Here is a 19,168-nt window from a genome sequence, read left to right as displayed (position 1 = left end):
TGACGTTTCCGACGATGAGGAGGCAGTGGATGGCTCGTTACTTTCGGCTTCTTGCCATTGTTTGTACAGAGGAAAATCCCGTTCCAAACGTGTGAGTAAATTTAAGCAACTTTTACACATACGCACCGACTTGGTTTGGCTCCGATTTAAAGTTATTGGTAACACCGCTAATCGTTCGGAAGGAGTCTTTTGTTGCGTTCAAAAATAAGTGTTGTACTTGAGAGTACCCCATGTATTCGCAGATTTTTGTGACAAAAACGGCAGTGATCATTCACCGCGACACTTTCTCGGCTGCATGCCATTGTTGTTTGGACTACATGGACTTCAAGGTGGATTTGTTTGTGCGTCACATCCGTGTTACGCTGATTGGTTCTTTCTCGTTCAAGCTGCATTCGTTAGCCCCTCCTTTTTGAAATCGTCTCCTAACATCACAATGCCAGACTGCCTTTATTTGTATTTATATTAATACATAAATAAAGTCGGTCTGGATTTTCCAGGCAATCATCCTGCAGTAAAAATGATCTTGGTGAAAACAGCTGATTCTGTTCACCCTGTAAAACCCACTGTGGCAAAAATACATCAGTTTTATTTATTTATTTATTATAATAATTATTATTTCGTACATATATATAATTTATGCTCTTTTTGTTGAGCTTTTCTTATATAAATGAATATTTTTTGCTTGTTGTTTTCTATATTATATAAAAATGAGCCAATTTGATTATTATCTCAAGTAAACAATAAAACAAAAAGTTTTCTGAAAATTTATCAAACCGGAGTTATCCGTTTTTGCAAATAAACTCTTCATATATATATATATATATATATATTCTCTTTTTTTCTATATTTGGGTCTTACAGGGTTAAGAGAATATATATATATATATATATATATATATATATATATATATATATTCTCTTTTTTTCTATATTTGGGTCTTACAGGGTTAAGATTAGATGACATTTTATTCATCTCAATGGAGATTCTTATGCAGTAACATGAGAATAAATGCAGAGCCTAATAGAAAAGCAATAGGATGACTACAATAGGGCTGGACCCGCATATCCGAATATTCGCTCGCTATGGTGGTATCCGGATATTAATTTTGGTATCCGAATATTTGGGCCGTCTCCACCACAAGCCCCGCCCCCCGTCGAACGTTACGGGGCAGAACGAATATTCGGATATTTGTCTTTAATAGGGCCCGAATATCCGGAGGACAGAACCCACTATTCGGGCCAGCCCTAGACTACAAAACAATAGTTAAAATACCAAAAATATAATCTTAAAGAGGGCTGAAATGGAAAAATAAGAAGTAATATTGGCATATGCATATGAAAATGAAAAATTACACTCAATACTGAAACTGATATGTCACATTTTGTTGATAAAATGTCAAATTCTGCATCACTCTAGAATAAATCATGAAGCGAACGGAGAAAACCAGTCATGCCTTTATCTATTTCTGAACCAAAACATGCTGAAGATTTCTGCTTGTGCAACCAGAGTGTTAGTTTTCCTCAATTAAACCTCATTTCTTGTCCTCGAATCACTCCAGCAACAATAATAAGCTCCAGATCCCTGCTGTCACATAAAAACTAACAATAAACCAGCCGGTAATGACAGATGTCAGATCAGAAAAGCTGTTTTATTCCCCTCTCATGTCTTAAAAACAGAACCAGCGTGTAACAAGCCAGAAACATTGTCAGCTTGTTCCTCCAGTATTTGTCTACTTAACCTGAATAATGTGGAGTTTTTTAGCCATCCAGTGACAGAATTCAGGTTTTTCTTTCATTTTAAGCATTGTTTTGGAAAATAAAATGGTTTTTAATTGAACTGCTGAAGCTTGAGTGACTTTTATGTGAAATATTGCTTTTGAAAATGGTTATTGTCGTGATTTTACACATCTTTTGTGTTTTATGTATGCTTTCTAGAGCAATTTTAGTTCCACATAGGTTCAGTAGTTTACGTCAGCAAATAAAAAGACTTGGTCAGACCTGGATTAAAGGCAGCTTTAGCTCAGAATTACTGAGATTTTGTGGTTTGTTGTACAGTATAAGTTCCCTAAATACCTGCTTTAATCCACATCTGGCTGTCAGGTTGTAAGCTTGACTTCTGCACTGATTTTGTGTTTTAATCAGTTCTATGTCCTTCAGTAGTTTACATGACATGTGATAAATGTCATATGAGCCTGAACAGTCACAACTCATTGTTTTCATAATGTACTCGTAGACGAAACTCCCCCAGTTTTGCAGAAATTAGATATTTAGACTTTCTCAACAGATTTAATGAACTTTGTGGGAGACAGAAACATGTTTCCTGCGTTAGCAAACATTTACCTCACATGACTGATCGGCTTTTTCTCTCATCTTCACTTGTAAACAGGGAAAATATCAGCTGACATGACAGAATAATTACAATTTGCCCAACTGGAAGCTATTCCTGAAGTCTTCTCTCTGTTTTTCTCTCGTAGATGGAGGTGGTTTTATTCATTTCTTCTTCTTCTTTGACATTTTTTAACCATTTGCTGATAGCTGGTGTTGTTTCTTCTTCTACTGTGTTTATTACGGTGACCTTTGGTGCAACTATAGCGTTTCCTTTTAACTTTTTGCTTCGAAATTGTTTGTTTACTCTGTGGAAACACTGCTATTGGCTGAATGTTTCGTCTATTTGCAGCTCCTTGTGCTCCTTTATTGTTTTATTTTTAGTTCCTGTTCTTAGCGGAGCAATTCATTGTTTGCTCAATTAGTTGTCAACTATTTTGAAAGGCAGTAATTTGGGTTAAGTAGCTAAAATACAGGGGATCCTCGGACAAAACCTACGATGTTTTGTTATGTGGAAACTGGTCATGGTGGTTCATTGGTTTATGACTTGCAGTGTTTCGTCATTATCTCGGAACTAGTTGGCGAGCGGAGCGGATGAATACGTCGTCACGCGACGCTATAAGATGGCTTTGTTTACATTCAGCTTGGATTGTTCTTTCTTCACTAACTTTTTGCCCTTCATTATGGCTCCAAGCATAAGTCAGACTCTTCTGAAGCTTGGAAGAAAAGGAAAGCTGTCTCCATGGAAGTGAAATTAGAATAAAACGCTCAAGTTGTGAAAACAGTGCAACATATTCTGTTATCTTCTTGTAAAGTGATTCATACATGAATGAAAGTCGTTGGTATCCATGACTTTTCCAAAGAACTGATCGATATCGTGATGCACACAGCGACCTGTAGTGTGAATTCTCTAAATGCAGCTTGTTAAATGTGAATATTTTCTGGTTTCTTTCCTCTTTTATGACAGTCAACTGAATATCTTTGGAATTTGGGTTATTGTGGACACTGAACACTGACATTTTTCAGCAAAAACCAAACAACTGATTGATTAATTGAGAATATATTTGACAGATCAATTAATAGTGAATGTAGTTGTGAGTTGCTGCCTGGTAAAGATGCATCTGAATAAACGTTATAGGAACTGAATGTCAGTGTGTTCTGTGTGAGGTGTTGCCTGCAGCGTGAGTTATGAAGGTCACAGGTTCTTACTGTATGTGCGATAAAACAATGCACACAATTAACCCTGCTGTTATGTAATGACCCATTTTAAAGTAAAACTCCACAGATAGTAGATGTCTTTAATAAAAGGCCTAAAGACCTTTGTTTTTACAAAGCTTTTAGTTCCTGAAATTTCTTTTATTTTTTTTATTTTACTTGTTTGTTTTGTTTTTATCCTTTTGTATATTTAATATAGCGCTCTGAGATTTTGCTAAAATGAAAAATGTATTCCAAATAAAATTTATTATACAAAAAATTTTAAAAAAATACAAAGGTAATTGTAGAAAAGTATTTTTTTGATATTAAGATTTTTTCAGCTTGACTAATTAGAATAGAATATGCTTTATGCTCATTGTACAGTGTATAACAAAATTGGAAAACTTCTAAAAAAATTTAATTAGAAAAAAATTAAAAGTGTAGGATATTTTTTTTAAATGTCGTGTAAAACTACTGTATTTTATATGTTGGTCTTCCCAATGTACATTAACCCTCGTGTTGTCCTTACCAAAAAATGTTGTTGCTTTGTCTGGAAAAAGTCAAAAAATTCAGAAAAAAAATTTCCCCAAATTTATAAAAATTTGCAAAATCTTCAGGAAGAAAATTCCTGAGAATTTCCACTCAAAAAATTTTTTAAATAAAAAATCCCCTAATTTGACAGCGGAATTCACTGGATTTTGGTTGATTTTTTTCTGAATGTTCTTAAGCATTTTTTTATTTGTTTTTTTCTACCAAAAAATGTTCAAAAATTTCCTAAAATAATTTGGAAATGTGGAAGTTTTCACTGTGAAAATATATATATATATATATTTTTTCCACATTTTTAAAACGGTTCAATTTGACCTGCAGGACGACAGGAGGGTTAAAAAAGTAGCTTTTTTAAAATGAAAATCAAGTGAATTATCCACATTGAACCACAATCTGCAAGACCTAAAGAACACTATCGCACTGAAAGTTGATAAAATAGTAATGGAGGTAATAATGAGGTATAAACCAAATTTATTGTGATTTTTTTTTTTTTTTTTTTTTTTTTGTCTGTTGATTTTGGATGATTAAACATCATTGTTGTTCCTTAGAAACAAGGCCAACAGGAGGGTTAAAGAAACAACTTTAGATGGAATAAAAAAGGAATTTATTCTATCCTGAGACACCAGAATGTATAACATCTTTAAGATTATTACATTTAAATGTGTATAAGGGATAAAGACTAAAAAAAGAACGCTATGTGGTCTGATTCAAGCGTTTTGTGCTGTAAGAAAACCAACAATATTTAAGCGTCTTTCATTATAATAAATCAATTAAAGGTGATCAAAACCCAACAACCGGTTCACTGGCTTTAAAACATCCATCCATCCATCCATCCATCCATCCATCCGCTCGTCTCTTTATTTTCCTTCATGCATGACATCACTGATGTGGCCTTCGTCCTCCCTCTGACCTCACGTCTTCATCTCCTCTAATGTGTGATGCCGACACCACCTGCACCATCATTCTGACTCCTGTTTGTGTGTTTTTGTTGTGCGACTGTGTGTGTTTGTTCACCTCGTCCCTGTTTGGTTTGTCCTTCACGTCTCCTGTGGTAATAATAGACTCCAGCAGCTCCAGTATTGTCTGTTCAGCAGCTAGATAACCTTCAGTAGATCCCACGTCCTCCTCTCAAAGTGACACTTTTTCTCTCCTACTTGATGTCGTAGCTTTAAAAAAACAGTAGAAAGTAGTTTTTTTTTCTGTGCTGGTTTGCAGTTTTTGGTGAGTGTTTCTGTGTGAGTCCTGAGGTTTTTTTTTTTTTTTTTTTGGTCGTTCTGGTTTTTGGCGCTCACGTTTTTTTCGGTTCTTCTTCAGGAGCTCGTGCACCTCGAGCGCTCGTGGACCAGAAGTCTTCGGTGATCAAACACAGTCCGACGGTGAAGAGGGAGTCTCCGTCTCCTCAGGGTCGAGTCAATAACACCAGGTAAATATAAAGGAATTCTGGTTAATGTATATCCAACCATCATCTAGACCACTTAATTCTCATTAGGGAGTCTATCCCAGCTGACTTAGGGTGAAGCCAGGGAACACCTGGACAGGTAACGGGTAGTAATCATAATTCACCCAACAAAAGTCAGATGACACCCCAAAATGTGAATTACGTCCCTTGATTCCAGGTGAGGTTGAGAACTTCTTGAAGTTTCCTCACCCAGTATTAAAGATTACATCAAACTGGCCTGATGTTTTAGCTCATTGTGCTACATCTGCTACTTATATCGGTCTGTCTGAATGAATGTGTTGTTGTGTTTCAGTGAGAACCAGCAGTTCCTGAAGGAGGTGGTCCAGAGCGTTCTGGACGGACAGGGGGTCGGCTGGCTCAACATGAAGAAAGTCCGCCGCCTGCTGGAGAACGAGCAGCTCCGCGTCTTTGTTCTGAGCAAACTGAACCGAGCCGTGCAGTCGGAGGAAGACGCCAGGCAGGAGATCATACGAGATGTGGTGAGACAAGAAGTACACAATAATAATAACAGATCCTGAAGAGAGTGTTTGTCAGAAGTCTAACTTGATCAAAGAGCCTCTGAAGCACCACAGGACACCTGCAGATCTTTAAACTTCTCAGTCTTTGGTTCCATCAATAGAAAGCTTTAACAAGTCAGAACGTCTCTAAAGTCCTGCAGGAACTTCTTCAGTTACAGCTCTGTTAATAATGAAGGGTAAAGGTGTGGATGACAGAATCTCATTCAGAAGACTCTCCTTAGAACAAACCTCTCTCATTTCTTGAAGCTTCTTCGTCTTCTTCTTTCTTTTCTTCTTCTTCTTCCTCCTCTTCTTTTTCCTTCTTTTCTTCTGCTTCTCATTTCTCCACCTTTTCTGCTTCTTCCTCTTCTTCTTCCTCTTTCTCTTTTTCTTCTTCCTCCTCTTCTTTTCCTTCTTCTGCTTCTTCTTTCTCCTTTTCTGCTTCTTCCTCCTCCTCTTTTCTTTTCTTCGTCTTCCTCCTTGTCTTCTGTTTCTTCCTATTTTTCTTTTCTCTTCTTCATCACTAATTCTTCTTCCTTCTCTTCTTCTTCCTCTCCTTCTTCTCCATCTTCCTCTTCTTTCAATTCTTCTTCCTCCTATTCTTCTTGCTCGTCTTCTTTCTCTCTTTCTTCTTCCTCCCATTCTTCTCCTCCTTCTGCTTTTTCCTACTCTTCCTCTTCTTTTTCCTCTTCATCGGCTTCTTCCTCTCCTTGTTCTTCCTCTTCTTCTGCTTCCTCTCCTTACTCTTTTTCTTCTTCCAATTCTTCTCCATCTTCCTCATCTTCTTCCTTTTCGTCGTCTTCCACTTCTTCCTCCTCCTCTTCTTCTGTTTCTTCCTCTTTTCTGCTTCTTGTTCTGCTTCTTCTTCTTCTTCTTTTCCATCCTCCTCTTCAGTTTTTCTCTTCTTCCTCCTCTTAACATTTTTCTTCTTCTGCTTGTTATTATTCTTATTCCTATTCTTACAAACCATGTCACTGTGGGTTTTTTTGTCCAGGAGGTGAGCAGGAAGGTGTATAAAGGCATGTTGGACATCTTGAAGTGCACAGTTTCCAGTCTGGAGCACTCGTATACAAACGCCGGCCTCGGAGGGATGGCCAGTGTCTTCAGCTTACTGGAAATAGCTCGAACCCATTACCAAACCAAAGGTAGGTCTGCTGGGTTTAAACAGGAATGCTAACACTCGATGTTGGATTGTGTCATTTATAGGATCTATCTTTAGGCTTTTTCGTGCTGAGAAGCATAACAGCGGTGGGCCTGTGCTACTAACACTTGTCCATGTGTTGTGTTAAAGCAGGGGTGTCAAACATGCGGCTCGTGGGCCAAAACCGGTCCTCCAGAGGGTCCTATCCGGCCCTCAAAGAGTAAAAATTCCACAGAAGACATTAACTGCAGATTGTAAATTGCTAAAAGTAGCTAAAATAAGTTCTACACCATGACAAGTTGTTTTGATCTGAAAGTAAAATACTAGATTGTTCATTGTTCTCTTGTCGTTTTGTGTCTCAATTTTGTAATATTTTGTCTTGTTTTGGGGTCTTTTTTGTCTCACTTGTGTGTTTCTTATTTTTGTCATTTTGTGTTTTACTTTCATTGTTTTTGTTGTTTTGTCTTTTTTGTCTACGGTTTTGTCGTTTGTCCATTTTTTTGTCGCTTTGTGTCTCGTTTTTGTTGTTTTCTGTCTTTTTCTTTCTGACTTTTATCACTTCTCTCATGTTTCTGTTGTTTTGTTTGTCATTTTGTTTTGCTTTGTCATTTGTTGTTTTTTGTCTCATTTTGGGTTTTTGCTCTCGCTTGTGTCATTTGTCCATTTTTTTGTTTTTGTCACTTTTTTGTCTAATTTTTTGTCTTTTTTTTGCTTTTTTGTGTCGTTTGTCTCATCTTTTGTCATTTTGTTTCTTGCTTTTGTCGTTTTGTCTTGTTTTTGTAATAGTTTGTCTTGTTTTTGTTGGTTTTTGTCTTATTTTTTAAGACTTTTGTCGTTTTGATCATAGAGTAAAATACTATATCGTTCAGTTCCAGATGACTAAATGTTATTCCTTTAGACACTCTGAGCTGGAAGTTGTAATGTGGAAATGATAAACTAAGGCTGAATGTTGATGAAATTTAATTCATTTTTCTTAAAAACTTCAGGTTGTTCATGATGTTTTGTAAAATGATAATTCCTTAAATGTGACCATTTTCAGAATGTCCTTTTTTGCACTAAAACAAAGGAAACATGTGGAGTTGTGGTTATTTATAGGTTATTATGCTGTGGTTTTACTGGTCACTGGAGATCAACCTGGGCCGAATGTGGAACCTGAACTAAAATAAGTTTGACACCCCTGTGCTTAAAGCTTTAAACTGCATGTTAAGACTTTAACTGTGATTCTCTTTGTCAGATTCCCGCTTTTTTTACACCTGCAATCTTTCTTTCCTGTAATTTTTCACGATGCTCTGTCTTTGGCCCCCTTTAATCTTTGGTAACTTGGTAGACCCAGAAAAGCGCAAGCGAAGCCCCACAGACAGTGCTGGCAGCCCGGGGAGTAAAGAGAGTCCTTCTGGTCGCATGGAGACCTCCAGACCTCAGGGGCTCCTGAATATTCCCCACCTGCAGCTGCCGCACCACACAACGGGCAAAGGAGCCCGCCATTTTGATACCCGGAGTCTGAACGAGGAGAACTTTATTGCCTCGATTGGTGTGTACACCACTGAAGCCCGGTTGCATGTGCACTGTAAACCCCTACCTACCCCTCTACAAGCTCATCAACCTTTAATAAACCCACCCTTCCCCTCCAGCCGTCTCCAAGAAAGACCCCCTTCACCTGTTCCCAGAAAGATTCTTACAAGTGCAGTAATATTCCACACACTTCCACCAGATTGTAGTGCAAATTCAGTCATTAAAGTGGAATTTCTGGTTTAAAAAAAACGGCAAAAATTGAGAGTGAAGTCTTGAAAAGTGTGTGGATTATTCGCCTTGTCTTCTTCCAGTCTGTTTAGGCACTTTTCCACTAGCACTTACTCGGCTCGACTCGGTTTAGGTCATTTTCCATTGCAATTGAGTACCACCTCATAGTGGGTGGAGTCACCAAACACTCACCGTCCTCAAAGAGTCATCTCAAATAATGCAGCGGTGGAGTCGAGGCTACTCTCCCTCCTGTTGCTCTCCGGTCAGTGCCCATAAATGGCGACCATTTGACTAAACCACTTCCAACACCTCTGGTTGTTGATAGACCATCGTCACTTTTGAGCTTTTTCAGCTTCTGACGCTGCTTCATTGTCCTGCTGTATCCTTGGGCGGCCATCCGCTTGGAGACCTCCTGATAAACTTTTTCATTTCGAGTCGCATTGGCCAGCTCCCACTGTATTCTTTGGTTCTCCCCCAAAGACAGAAAAGTCTCGGCCTCTTCGTTTGCCCATGGTACAGATCTCGTGTGTCGTCACTCCCTGTCTAATCAGTGGCCTGCACTCCGTAGACATCACATTATCGACTCGACTTGGCTCGTTTTGAACCCCTGCCGAGTAGGTACTAAAATACCTGGTACGAGGTACTACGTCCTAATGGAAAACCTCACAAACCAAGTAGAGCCGAGCGCCTTATTGGTGCTTTTCCACGAGCACCTACTCGGCTCGGCTGTACTGGACTGGACTCGGTTTGGGTTGAATACCATCTCATCATAGGTGGAGTCACAAAACAGTCACCGTCCTCGAACATGGTCTCGATTAATGCAGCGGCAGAAACAAGGCCACTCTCCCTCCCATTGCTCGCCGGTCAGTGAAACCACTTTCAACACCTTCGGTTTGACCCACTCCAGCCGTTGTGGTCCTTGATGGACTAACCCTAACCCGACACTGCTTCATTATCCTACTGTATCCGTGGGCGGCCATCCACTCGGAGACCTCCTGATATACTTTCTCGTTGCGAGTCGCACCGTCCACCTCCTTCTGTATTCTTTGGTCTGCCACCATGGACAGAAAAGTCTCAGCCTTTTCATTGACCTGCGGTACAGGTCTCCTGTCCAGTCAGTGGCCTGCACTCTGTAGACATTATCAGCTCGACTCGGCTCACTTGGAGCTCCGACCGAGTAGGTACTAAAATAGTACCTGGTACCAGGTACTACGCCCTAATGGAAAACCTCACAAACCAAGTAAAGTCGAACCGAGTAGCTGCTAATGGAAAAGTGCCTTTTGTCTCCTTTCCCCCCTTGTTTGCCTACCCTCTCCGGAGTCCTGTCTTTGGCCTCTCCAGCGCCTTGAAATGCATGCCTTTGTTTTGGTTCCTCGTAAATCTGCAGTAGCGGACGAATGGTGAAACCGGAGGTAATGTGCATCGATGGTCCCAACAATCGGTGCTCGTCTGTGCCTTTACTGCAGGTTTTCTGCCAGGCGTGCTATAGATAAATGGCAGCTCCCTTTTTTGCTCTCAGCATGGAGGGTGGAAAGCAGCACTCCCCGGTAGACAGTCCCAGTAAACAAACAAAAAAAGCAAATTTCAAAGTGTTTCTATTGAAGCAACCTATAAAGCCCTCTTTGATCTCTTTATACTTTCTGATCCTGGGTCTGTATACGGGGGACAGCCTGAGTCGAGCCACCCTGACTCCCCTCTTACCCGCTACCCTCCTTTCTATCCTCCTAGAAGTTGCACCTTCAATTCTACAGAATGCTATGAGACTCTGCATCCCGGCTTCTGCAACTGCTTCATTCCACTCGCTGCCTCCCAAACCTCCATCCCACGCTCCTGTTTTTTATCAGCCATCTTCCTCCTCCTCCTCCTCCTCTTTCTCTCTCTTCACTGCCGGAGAGCCGCTTAAACAACACAAAAATCTGATTGTGCGGCTCTCTGGCAGCAGCTATGGGTGTGTTGTAATGTTACCTTCAGTAGCTGTTAAACACGAGTGGATCAATGAAACGTTTTCCGTACGGATTAAAAGCTCAGCTGCATGCCAACATTACAAAACACCCCCCCCCCCCCCCCCCCCCCCCCTTTCAATAATGACTCAGTGCTTTGTTTTTGTTTCTGGTTTTGTTAACGCTCATCCACCATACATGCCTTTTCAACCAGCTCTCTGACTCTCTCTCTGTCTTTCTCTTCTTGCTTGCAATGCATCTTGGGTAGAATTGTGGAGCAAGCACCAGGATAAGCAAAAAGCTATGGAAAAACCACAGAGTAAGAGACTTTTCACACACGAAAGAAATCCAAAGATATAAGTAAAGAACAAAAAAAGACCCAACCCCTTCTGTCTTTTACCTCCAGTGTTTTATACATGAATAAATAAAAAGGAGTGATCAGATGTTAGAGTGGATAAGTTTAAAAATATAGACATGAGAGTCTTGGTTTGAGATGATACGATGAAGATTGTTTACTCAAATGAGATGTGAAATTAAGAAAATGAGAAAACCTCCTGCACATGACACTGGATTATTTTATTATGTGCAGTAGATTCAGGCTCAGAATTTCACACGGATGTAATTCTGTGAGAAATTAAAGCCTCTAAAAAATGTCATGTTGCGTTTAACCCTCTGAACCTCAAGCAGTTTCGTTTGTTTCTGTCTCATTATTACACTGTGGGAGCATTTTTTACTGCAAACAAATGTTCTGTATCTCTATGGAAAGAGCACAACCATGACTAGTCGGAGAGGCGTCTTTTGGGCAGTTTGATGCAGTTAAAATGTTCAAAATTAGTAGAAGAAATTGAGAAAAAATTGTATTTCTTTTGTGTAAACGATGCCTGCAGTTCATCTGAAAAATCCCTGAATTTTTAACGACAGACTTTTAATCACATCTGAGTCGCTGGTATGTTCACGGTTGCAGCATAAAGTGTTGAATTTGTACTTTTTTACAGAATATTATTAGAGCAAAAGGTTTACTTTTGGCAGATTTTTAAACAAGACGTAGAATGAAATAATTCTAATTATGTTGTCTAGTTTTAGCTTAAATGCAACGGCATGTCATAGAGAACTAGTTCAAGAACTGTTAAAAATACATTTACTTTATTTTTACTTTACTTTGCTTTACTTTACCTTTACCGTATCCTTTACTTTAACTTTCATTTACTTTGTTTTTACTTTAACTTTACTTTTACTTTTCTGTTCCTTTACTTTAACCTTCCTCTACCTTTACCTTTACTTTTACTTTATTCTACTTTTACTTTACATTTACTTTACCTTTCTTTTACGTTACCTTTTACTCTACCTTTACATTTATTTTCATTTACTTTTATTTTACCTTACTTTACTCAAATTATTTCAGGTTTTACAATTGCCAGAGCTGATAAGTGGTGTACATTAGATGTTTTTTTTTAAATAAATATAAGGCGTCTTTCTTACCTACTGGTGTGTTTTGGGGTTCAGAGGGTTAATCCAGACTTCAGCCAGTCTTGGTTTGTTTTCTTGTACATTTAAAGTTGTTTTCTGATGTAGTTTTTTTGATATCAAAAAATGTGGGAATCTTTTGTTATATTCACTGGCTTAAGCTCAAGCAATATGTAATTTTGTTTTCCAGTGTGTGTTTTTTTCCTCCCCCTCGCGACCATGCATCCAGATGATACAGAGATTAATACCTGCTGCCCTGTCCTCCTCTTTTAACTATTTTTTCCAGTTTCAAGTGGTTCGCTGTAAATTGTGACGGTATTCCACTAATGCTGCTACATTAAAGGCTTAAAAAATGGTTAAATGTCCTAAAAAAAAAAGCACAAAAAACAAAGTGTCAGGATGTGAGCCGATCTGCACCGACGGAGGTGATAAATCATAAAAAAATCACACTTGAAACAGAGAATGTCTCCTTTTCCGCCCATCGGTTTGTCTGCATGCCTAACTGCCTGTGTTTGTCGGTTTTTGGTGTAACTTGGGCCACATTTGCAGCATTTTGACTGAGACTTAATGTCCTGCAGTTTTTGTTTCATTGCGCAACTTTTTTCGCCCAGTTTTACCGCATTCCCTCTGCTTGACCCCTTTGTCTTTTTCTCTGTCTGGTCTGTAAAACTTCCATCTACTCACATAAAACTTTTGGACGCAGAAAAGCAGATTTGTCACATCTCTAGTGTAGATATTTTGCTCAGATTTAAGAATCATCTCAGCTAGCGTCGGACCATGTGCTTTGCTGTGTAAACTGAGGCTTTGGCACTTCAGATGGGTGTCGTGTTGCTGTGCTGTGCTGCTTTGACTAAAAGGTAAGAAGGAAACGCGTTCCGGATTCGTGGGAAACCCGCCAATAAACTCGCCTGTCTTGCAGGATCTGAAGGAGCGAAGCAGCAGCGCCCTCAGGTGGCCGACGCTGAGGAGAAGAAATCTCAGATCAGTGCTGACAGCGGCCTCAGTGTTGCCTCCGGATCTCAGGTTTGTTGTTGGTTTTCTGCTTTACTTTACATTTACTTTATTTTACCTTTGCTTTACCTTTACTTTTACTCTGCTTTTATTTATTTACTGAACTTTACATTTACTTTACTTTTTTCTTTACCTTTACGTTACCTTTGCATTTATTTTATTTTACCATTACTTTACATTTACTTTACTTTTTTCTTTTCTTTACCTTTCCCTTTACTTTACCTTTGCTTTACTTTGCTGAACCTTATATTGTGTTTACATTTACTTTTTCTTTACCTTTACTTTACCTTTGCATTTACTTTATTTTAGCTTTACATTTTTCTTTTCTTTCCCTTTACTTTTGCATTTACTTTATTTTAGCTTTACATTTACTTTACATTTTTCTTTACCTTTGCTTTACTTTACCTTTTTCTTTTCTTTATCTTTCCCTTTACTTTACCTTTGCTTTACTTTGCTGAACCTTATTTTGTGTTTACATTTACTTTTTCGTTACCTTTACTTTGCATTTACTTTATTTTAGCTTTACATTTACTTTACATTTTTCTTTACCTTTGCTTTACTTTACCTTTTTCTTTTCTTTATCTTTCCCTTTACTTTACCTTTGCTTTACTTTGCTGAACCTTATTTTGTGTTTACATTTACTTTTTCGTTACCTTTACTTTGCATTTACTTTATTTTAGCTTTACATTTACTTTACATTTTTCTTTACCTTTGCTTTACTTTACCTTTTTCTTTTCTTTACCTTTCCTTTTACTTTACCTTTGCTTTACTTTGCTGAACCTTATTTTATCTTTACATTTACTTTATTTTACCTTTACTTTGCTTTACTCTTCTTTTTTCTTTACCTTTGCATTTACTTTATTTTAGCTTTACCCTTTTCTTTTCTTTACCTTTAACTTTACCTTTATTGTTTCTGTACTTTTACTTTACCTTTCTTTGATTTAATTTCTCCATTAGCTACTAATTTCTTTTTTTTTTTTTTAGTTTCCCACAATCATGGTTCTGATATTGCCAGATTCCAGGCAACGCAGCACAAATATATAATAATAACATAAATATATATATTTGAAGAGTTCATTTGCAGAAATGGATAACTCCATTTTGATAAATTTTCCGAAAACTTTTTTTAGTGTTTATTTGAGATATCTGTATCAAACTGGAGTTGAGTGGATTTGACTCAGTAGAAAAATACATGACAGAATAGAGGAAAAATAAATTATTAGTGTTATCTCAAGTAAACAATAAAAAACTGAGTTTTCTGAAAATTTATAAAACAGAGTTACCTGTTTTTGCAAATGAACTCATTTATTTCTGTACTGCCAGCGTTTTATAGTGAGATACCTGCATAAACAGAACATTATAATGCAAAATGTATTTTATCCTTGATATTTAGGCTATTTTTAAAATCTGCAGATTTTGTCATATTATAAAGATACAGAATGTGTAGCTGGACCTTATGATGACCAAAATATGGTATGATAATTAAAGTAAAAGTAGGAAAATTATCCTGAAAACAGCCTTCACCAGAGTCTGCTGCAGTTGCAGCGTTCAGCTTTTGATGTTCGTCATTGAGTGTTAAAAACTGGTAATGCACTGTAGCATATTTTACTAAAACATGTCTCTAAATTCTCTAAACTTCTTATTTTTTTGTTTGTTTTAACAGAAAAGTGACACGGAGTCGGTGACGAGCTCAGAGCCGCCGATCCTGACGAGAAGCACCAGCCAGGACTCGGAGGCCAGCACAGTGGTAGGGCACGACCAACCCAGACGATTGTTCCCACTTTAACCTGACTTTCTGGGCTCAATAGCGCCCCCTGGAAAATTTCAAACATTTATTACGACCAGTACTTGTGACATTTGGCAAGCATAATGTAACTCGTCAAGACGCACAAACATGTGATCGATGCCCATGCCCGAAACACAACAGGAAGTCAGCCATTTTGAATTATGTGTCATATTTTTGACAATTTTGAGTAGTTTTTGGACATTTTCAAAAGCTTTGAACTCAAACAACGTAACCCTGAGAGAGCTGAAATTTGGCAAAGATGTACATTAGGCATGGGTGATCGAGAATTATCAAAAGGCTCCACGAACGTCTGACGGTGTGAAAATGGCAGCCAGCGTAATTTCGATGTTTCGCCATAAAACAGGAAGTGTTGCCTAACTAGCCTTTAGATGCTCCAATCTGCCTCAAACTTTACATGATTGATCAGAGTCCAGCCCTCATCACATACATAGTCCTAAATACACCCTGACACAGCGCCACCTGGTGAACATGCTTGGATTCACTGACCAGCAAGGATGTGAGGACTCTACCAATGTTGCTTGCGTATTCAATAGGCCTAATATCAGTAAATTACAGGAAACTGCATAAATACTAAATAAATGAAAGTCTACAGAGAGTTGTAGAGTTTGACTGTGTGGAATTATTATGACGAAGGATCCCAGAGGTTATTATTTTTAAAAGCAAACCTCCTTGTTTTTGCTGTTCTTGAATCTTTCAGATCAGCAACAGCTCTGGAGAGACTCTGGGAGCCGACAGCGACCTGAGCAGCACCGCAGGCGACGGGCTGGGAGGAAGAACCGCTCCTCATCTGGCCCAGTCCAGAGGGACGCTGTCCGACAGCGAGATCGAAACCAACCCGGCCACCAGCGCCGTGTTTGTGAGTCACGTGTTCAGAACTTTTTTCATCGATTATTGATAAATTAAGGTGTGATCAGCCTCCTGTCTCTCTGTCATCAATCTGTGGTCTCAAAAATGTCTCAAAAACTGAACAAGAAACCAGGAAGTTAGCTTTTGTCATGATGGCTAATGCTATGCTAACGGCTAGCAGCTAAGTTATTAATAATAAACTTTTATTATTCACTAAGGTGGATCATTTTGAAGGTCTTTTGAGTCGCTTTGGATAAAGTTTTTAGTCATTTTAGAGAATTTTGAAACACTTTGCAGATGTTTGGAGTAATTTTTGTCAGATTTTACATAATTTTTACAATTTCTTTATCATTTTGAATATTTTTTGAGTCACTTTGGAAAAGTTTTGAGTCATTTCGTCAAATTTTAAGTTGTTTTGGAAACATTTTTGTCAGTTGATCCCTCATAAACAGGAGAATTTAATTTAAGTCTACAATACTATTTATATTTTACAGAATTTGGAGGATGCTCAGTCACTCTTGAATCATTTTTGTCCTATTTTGAGTCATTTTGGATGATTGTTTCACCATTTTACCTTGTCGCCTTGGAGAATTTTAAGTCGTTTTGGAAACGCTTTTGTCAGTCGATCCCACATAAACAGAGAAGGGTGTCCTAATTTAATAACTCCTATTTATATTTTACAGCATCTGGAGAATTCTGACTTATTTTTGTGAAACTTTAAGTCATTTTGGACAATTTTTTTAACCGTTTTGAAGGTTTTTGGTCCATTTTTGTAACGAGTTTGAAGTCATTTCATCAAATTTTCAGTACTTTTGGAAATGCTTTTGTCCGTTGATCCTACATAAACACAGGAGAGCGTCCTGATTTTATCACTCGTGTTTATTTTTTGTATATTCAGTTATAGTCACGCTTATTAATGAAAAAGTCTAGTCATGAATGACAGGTTCTCTGTTCTCACATGCTGTTAAACATCACATTTAATGTACATTGGTTCTGCATGTCAGTTAAAAAAAATTAAAAAGATAAATAACACCTACATCGGTCGATCCCTAATTTTTATTTTGAGGCAATTGCAGTGACTCACAAAACTACTTTTTTGAAATTTATCACATCCACAGTCAATAGCGGAATTGTTTCACGCTAGAAAACCTGGAACGCTGCTGCAGCCCAGGTTTTTTCTTTAATAACACCTGAAAATGAGACGTTTAATGTCCTGGAAAATTGTTTCTGCCTTTTTCTTTTGCCAAGAACAAATTCAGCACCTCTGACTGCCAACATTTCGGTGTGTTAAACTCAGATTCTGGTCGAGAGGCCGTTAAATGAGCCACATTTAGTTCTCATTTAAAAACAACCGAACGACAGAAGCTGTTATTGGTTTTTCCGTGTGGTTAATTCAACATTTGTACTTGCTGTCGACTCACAAACACGGCTTTGTTTCCACAGGGGAAGACTCACACTCTGAAACCAGGAGCCAAAGACCAGGTTCCTGCCGTGGCCAAGGGTCCACCTGCCCAGCCGATGGAGGACATCAGCATGAGGATCTACCTGTGTGAAGGCCTGCTGGGTAAAACCTGCACCTTATCGCCTCATCACATGTTTACGCTGACGTGTTTCTGTAAAACACTGGCACTTCTTTTGTCTGAAGATCGTTTTGTGTCGCTTTACTAACGTTATCTTTGCTGTTTGTCTTTTAAAAGCGTCTCCCACTAGAGTAAACGAAGCAGAATGTTCATTTCTGTCGCCTTTAGCTTACACCCAGCTTCGGTTTGTGTCCTGATGTAACCGCAGTGAACTTTCACTAGTTGTGGATATTTTTATGAGACAGAAAGCAGAAGTTCAGGCATGTGATGACCTTAAAGTGATGTAATGTTGAATATGTTTTGTGTAGTCGGTGAGCTAAAAGTTGAAGGGTTATTATGTGTCGTCTGATGTAACTTTACATAAAATAGAGAACCAAAAACCAACCAGTTCCTAAACAATCAGCTGATTCTTTGTCTACAGGAACTTTATTTAATTAAGCAAAGTTTAGCCGTTGTACTGTGAGTATTTTCAGAGTTACAGGGTTAAAAATGATCACTTTTAATGGACTTTTTCCATCATTTGTGAGCCTCAGAACGTCATCAGTCCAGCAGATAAACACATGAGGAGGAAACCCTCAGAGAAAAAACACATCTGAGTTCTGATAAAAACCGGCACCAGATCAGTTTTACATCCATCCAGGCGTCTCAAGACTAAATCTGATTTTGTCTTCAGAATATTTGAGAAATTTTTACCACAGAAAGACACAAAATCGCCCCAAAAACTCAAGTCACCACAAAAAAATTACCTTAAAAAGGGCAGAAATTACCACAAGAAGGCAGAAAATCAACACAAAAACAGGCAAAATTACCACAGAAAGATGGAAAATCGCCACAGAGAGGCAAAATTACAACAAAAACACACAAAACCGCCACAAATAGTTGAAAAATCCCTACAGAAAGATACAAAATCATCACTAAAAGATGCAAAATTGACATGAGAGGTTCATTTTACATCCGTCCAGGTGTCACAATCACAACACTTGGTCTGTTTTTTTGTTCTTTTTCTCTATAACCAACTGTGATCATCAGTATTATGGGATGTATTATAGTTTGAATGGTGAAACTGCAGCAGTTTAATGTCTATAGTCACAGAAACAATCACTGGTATCATGGATGTATTATTTGTCTCGTGTTGTTCAAAATGTCTTAAACTTGTCAAAAATGTCTCATTATTTGTCCACAATGAGCCAAAACTTGCCAAAAATATGTAAAATTTATGTAAATGGCCTCAAAGTTTTTCCAAAATTACAATAACGTCCACAGAAGCTTAACCAAAATGGAAAAAACCTGTAAAAATCATCCAGATTAGCTAAAAATTAACTGAGTACCAACGATTGTTTCTAGGATTGTGTCATAGACATTAAACTGTTGCTCAAAATTGGTTATGGAGAAAACGAACGGAAACCAGATTTAGAGTTTAGATTGTAAAACCTGAATGGATGTAAAATGAACCCTTCTTGTGTCAATTTTGTCCCTTTTAGTGGTGATTTTGTGTCTTTGTGGGGTAATTTCTGTCCTTTTTGTGCTGATTTTGCATTTTTTAATGATGACTTTGAGTTTTTGGGGTAATTTTGCATCTTTCTGAGGTGATTTTGTGTCTTTTTGTGGTAATTTTG

The 19,168-nt window shown here is 38.1% G+C and overlaps 1 protein-coding gene across 16 annotated transcripts in view; it reads left to right on the top strand.

Annotated features, from left to right (window-relative positions):
- The window catches only part of madd (MAP-kinase activating death domain), a 96,434-nt gene that overhangs the window by 54,697 nt on the left and 22,569 nt on the right, over positions 1-19,168 (top strand). For 9 of the 16 annotated variants that reach the window (XM_051939099.1, XM_022198293.2, XM_022198303.2 and 6 more), the window contains 9 exons: positions 5,382-5,490; positions 5,819-6,005; positions 7,018-7,168; positions 8,492-8,695; positions 11,113-11,163; positions 13,228-13,331; positions 14,983-15,066; positions 15,824-15,982; positions 17,416-17,536. In XM_051939099.1, coding sequence (XP_051795059.1) covers positions 5,382-5,490; positions 5,819-6,005; positions 7,018-7,168; positions 8,492-8,695; positions 11,113-11,163; positions 13,228-13,331; positions 14,983-15,066; positions 15,824-15,982; positions 17,416-17,536 — 1,170 coding nt within the window. The remainder of the gene's footprint in view (positions 1-5,381; positions 5,491-5,818; positions 6,006-7,017; positions 7,169-8,491; positions 8,696-11,112; positions 11,164-13,227; positions 13,332-14,982; positions 15,067-15,823; positions 15,983-17,415; positions 17,537-19,168) is intronic. The other 7 variants (XM_022198294.2, XM_022198304.2, XM_051939125.1 and 4 more) reach the window with 3 other exon arrangements.

Source organism: Acanthochromis polyacanthus, chromosome 2 (assembly GCF_021347895.1).
Source record: "Acanthochromis polyacanthus isolate Apoly-LR-REF ecotype Palm Island chromosome 2, KAUST_Apoly_ChrSc, whole genome shotgun sequence".
In the NCBI taxonomy this organism is placed as follows: Eukaryota; Metazoa; Chordata; class Actinopteri; family Pomacentridae; genus Acanthochromis; species Acanthochromis polyacanthus.
Note: the sequence above shows the minus strand (reverse complement) of the source record. Positions and strands in the feature narration are given on the sequence as shown.